The sequence below is a fragment of the Primulina eburnea genome, chromosome 16, assembly GCF_022965805.1.
Source record: "Primulina eburnea isolate SZY01 chromosome 16, ASM2296580v1, whole genome shotgun sequence".
Taxonomy (NCBI): Eukaryota; Viridiplantae; Streptophyta; class Magnoliopsida; order Lamiales; family Gesneriaceae; genus Primulina; species Primulina eburnea.
In genome coordinates, this window is record NC_133116.1 from 7,341,032 (window position 1) to 7,343,412 (window position 2,381).

General features: G+C 31.9%; 1 protein-coding gene across 1 annotated transcript; it reads right to left on the reverse strand.

Moving 5' to 3' along the window:
• Positions 1–215: 215 nt before the first annotated feature.
• LOC140816714 (protein BIG GRAIN 1-like E) lies at positions 216–1,276 on the reverse strand. The gene has a single exon (XM_073176135.1). It carries the CDS (start codon positions 1,215–1,217, stop codon positions 309–311), a length of 909 nt encoding a protein of 302 aa, XP_073032236.1. The 5' UTR covers positions 1,218–1,276; the 3' UTR covers positions 216–308.
• Positions 1,277–2,381: the final 1,105 nt, after the last annotated feature.

Sequence of the window (2,381 nt, forward strand, 5' to 3'; positions counted from 1 at the left end):
CAATATTTTCCGTCACTATAGATCAATTTTCTTGTAATGTATTTTCTGTTTGTCTTTTGCGTTTTTGATAATTTATATGATGAAATTTTAGTTTTAGTCTATTATCTTTTTTTCGTTTGTATTTTTAGTATGTTTTCTACGTGCACATGTGAACATGTTCGTGTACAAAAGACTAAAATTGCATAATAAATTTTCAGAATTGTAAAAAAAAAGTTAAAGCTACAATTTTAAAATTCAATTATGATAGCAAATAGTGAAATATAGAAATTGGAAAACGCAAATCACAACATTAAAATAAGTAAACGTGATTAAACAAGAGCACCTCTCCTGATTATGTTCATATAGGTTGTTTCATAAACCGGCAGACCATTTCCATGAACATCTAAATCATGGTTTGGTAAATCAAACAGATCAGAACTCGAATCGGTGTCCGCTCCATCATCAGCATCACTGAATTTCCTGAATCCCTTTTCTTCCGATGGACACTCATCATCAATCCAGTTCACCGCAGAATTCTTGATGTTGAATATCCTCAGTTTATCCTCGATACTCAAGGCAAAATAATCCGTGCTTATTTTGTCAAAATAAAATGCATCATGCAGGGATTTCGGCTTCATGTTCCCACCGTTTTTCGGATAAAAAAAGCGGACAAATTCTTCGTCTGGTTTTGTGGGAACGTTTGAAAATGGCAGTGGAGGTGTTCTGAAACCAGAACTTGAACATGAATACATGGATTTCGAATCAACAGCATCAGCAGCAGAAGTAGTATCCTTAGGGTTTCTTGAGTAGATCTTGCTGCTTCTTCCTATCCTTCTTCCACCGTGAAGTTGGGTTGCCTCTTCAAGATCCTTAATCGTGCCGATTGATTTGGATTTAAACTTCTTTGAACTCGTGTGATTGAATAATAAATTCAGGAAAGTTGCAAGCCTGCCACCTGGGGAACTTGGCTGCTTGTTTTTCTTGATTTCCTTCTGATGCATTGCATGGTTCTGTGGAGGGATTGGATTGCGCATCATCGAGTCGAGGCGCATTCTTTCAGGTCTTTGAATTTCTTCTATGATGGATTTGTGAGGAAAAACATTGATCATATTGTAATCGTCTAAATTTTCATGAACACCGGAGAAATATCGGGCTGCCTCGAAAACGTCCAGTTCCCCGGAATCATGCCTCCGGCGGAACGAGTAATTATTAATCTCGTTAAATTCTGTAGTCGACATGGCTTTAGAGTTGGTACTAAAGAGGAGGAAGAATGAAAGGTTTATGAACGTCAGGACATTTTTATTGATTATTTATAACTAAAAAAAGGGTTGTGCATTATTTATTATACATGCATAAAAAAAGGACAACTCTTGTGAGTTTGCATAATAAATTAATTCAACTACAATTAACTCAATGCAAGAAATCTAAAAATTATATATATATATATATATATATATATATATATATATATATATATATATATATATATATATACTAAAGATATAATATCTTGTTATTTTATCAAAAGTTATAATTATTGATAACAGTACATTCAAACATTTTAAATTATAAAATTACCAAAATGGGACAAATCTGAATCAGCATTCCTTGTAAAAATTCAAAAATACCTCGTGTTTGTAAAATCTAGACATAAAAACCTTTAAAAATAATGTAAATGTGCTTGAGTTTTGTTAACATAGTGGTTTATAAATATGCTTGATTTTTAAAAACGGAGGATATATTTAGCTTAAAAAGTGGAAATGATCTAGGTGCTTCAAAAAAATCAAGAACAATGAGCTTGTAGGTGTCACTCTTTTTATATAATAATAATAATAATAATAATAATAATAATAATAATAATGTATAGCAATAAAGAATCCACTCATAATGATTCTCTTGTATAACTTTATAGGAGACAATATTATTTATTTCTTTAATTCCCAATTGATTTAAGGGAACCTACACGTGATATAAGATGTGGGGGAGAATGATAAACATAGCTTTTTATCCCTTATCCTGTTTCAAATTAAAAGGTTGTCGTGTAATGTGGGGATGAAAGAATAAAAAATTTTGAATGCTAGACTCGGATTAATACATTGTTGGCTATCAAGGGAAGGATAATTTCGTACCATACCATGACATTGTTCCCAAAATATACTTTTATTGAAAATCAATCCTTTCATTTATTTTGATTAGCCACAAGTTAAATTACCCAATAATCTCCAAAGTTGAGAGATCCCTACCTAGTTCACAAAATAGTCGACGAATAAATTTTGGGAGAAAAGTGAGTTTTGGTTCAGTAAATTGACATACACAGAGTTTTTTCGTAATTGGATATAAATATATATCTAGCACGATATCAGCAACAGTTTGCGTCATACTATCGCTCGGGTGAAAATTGA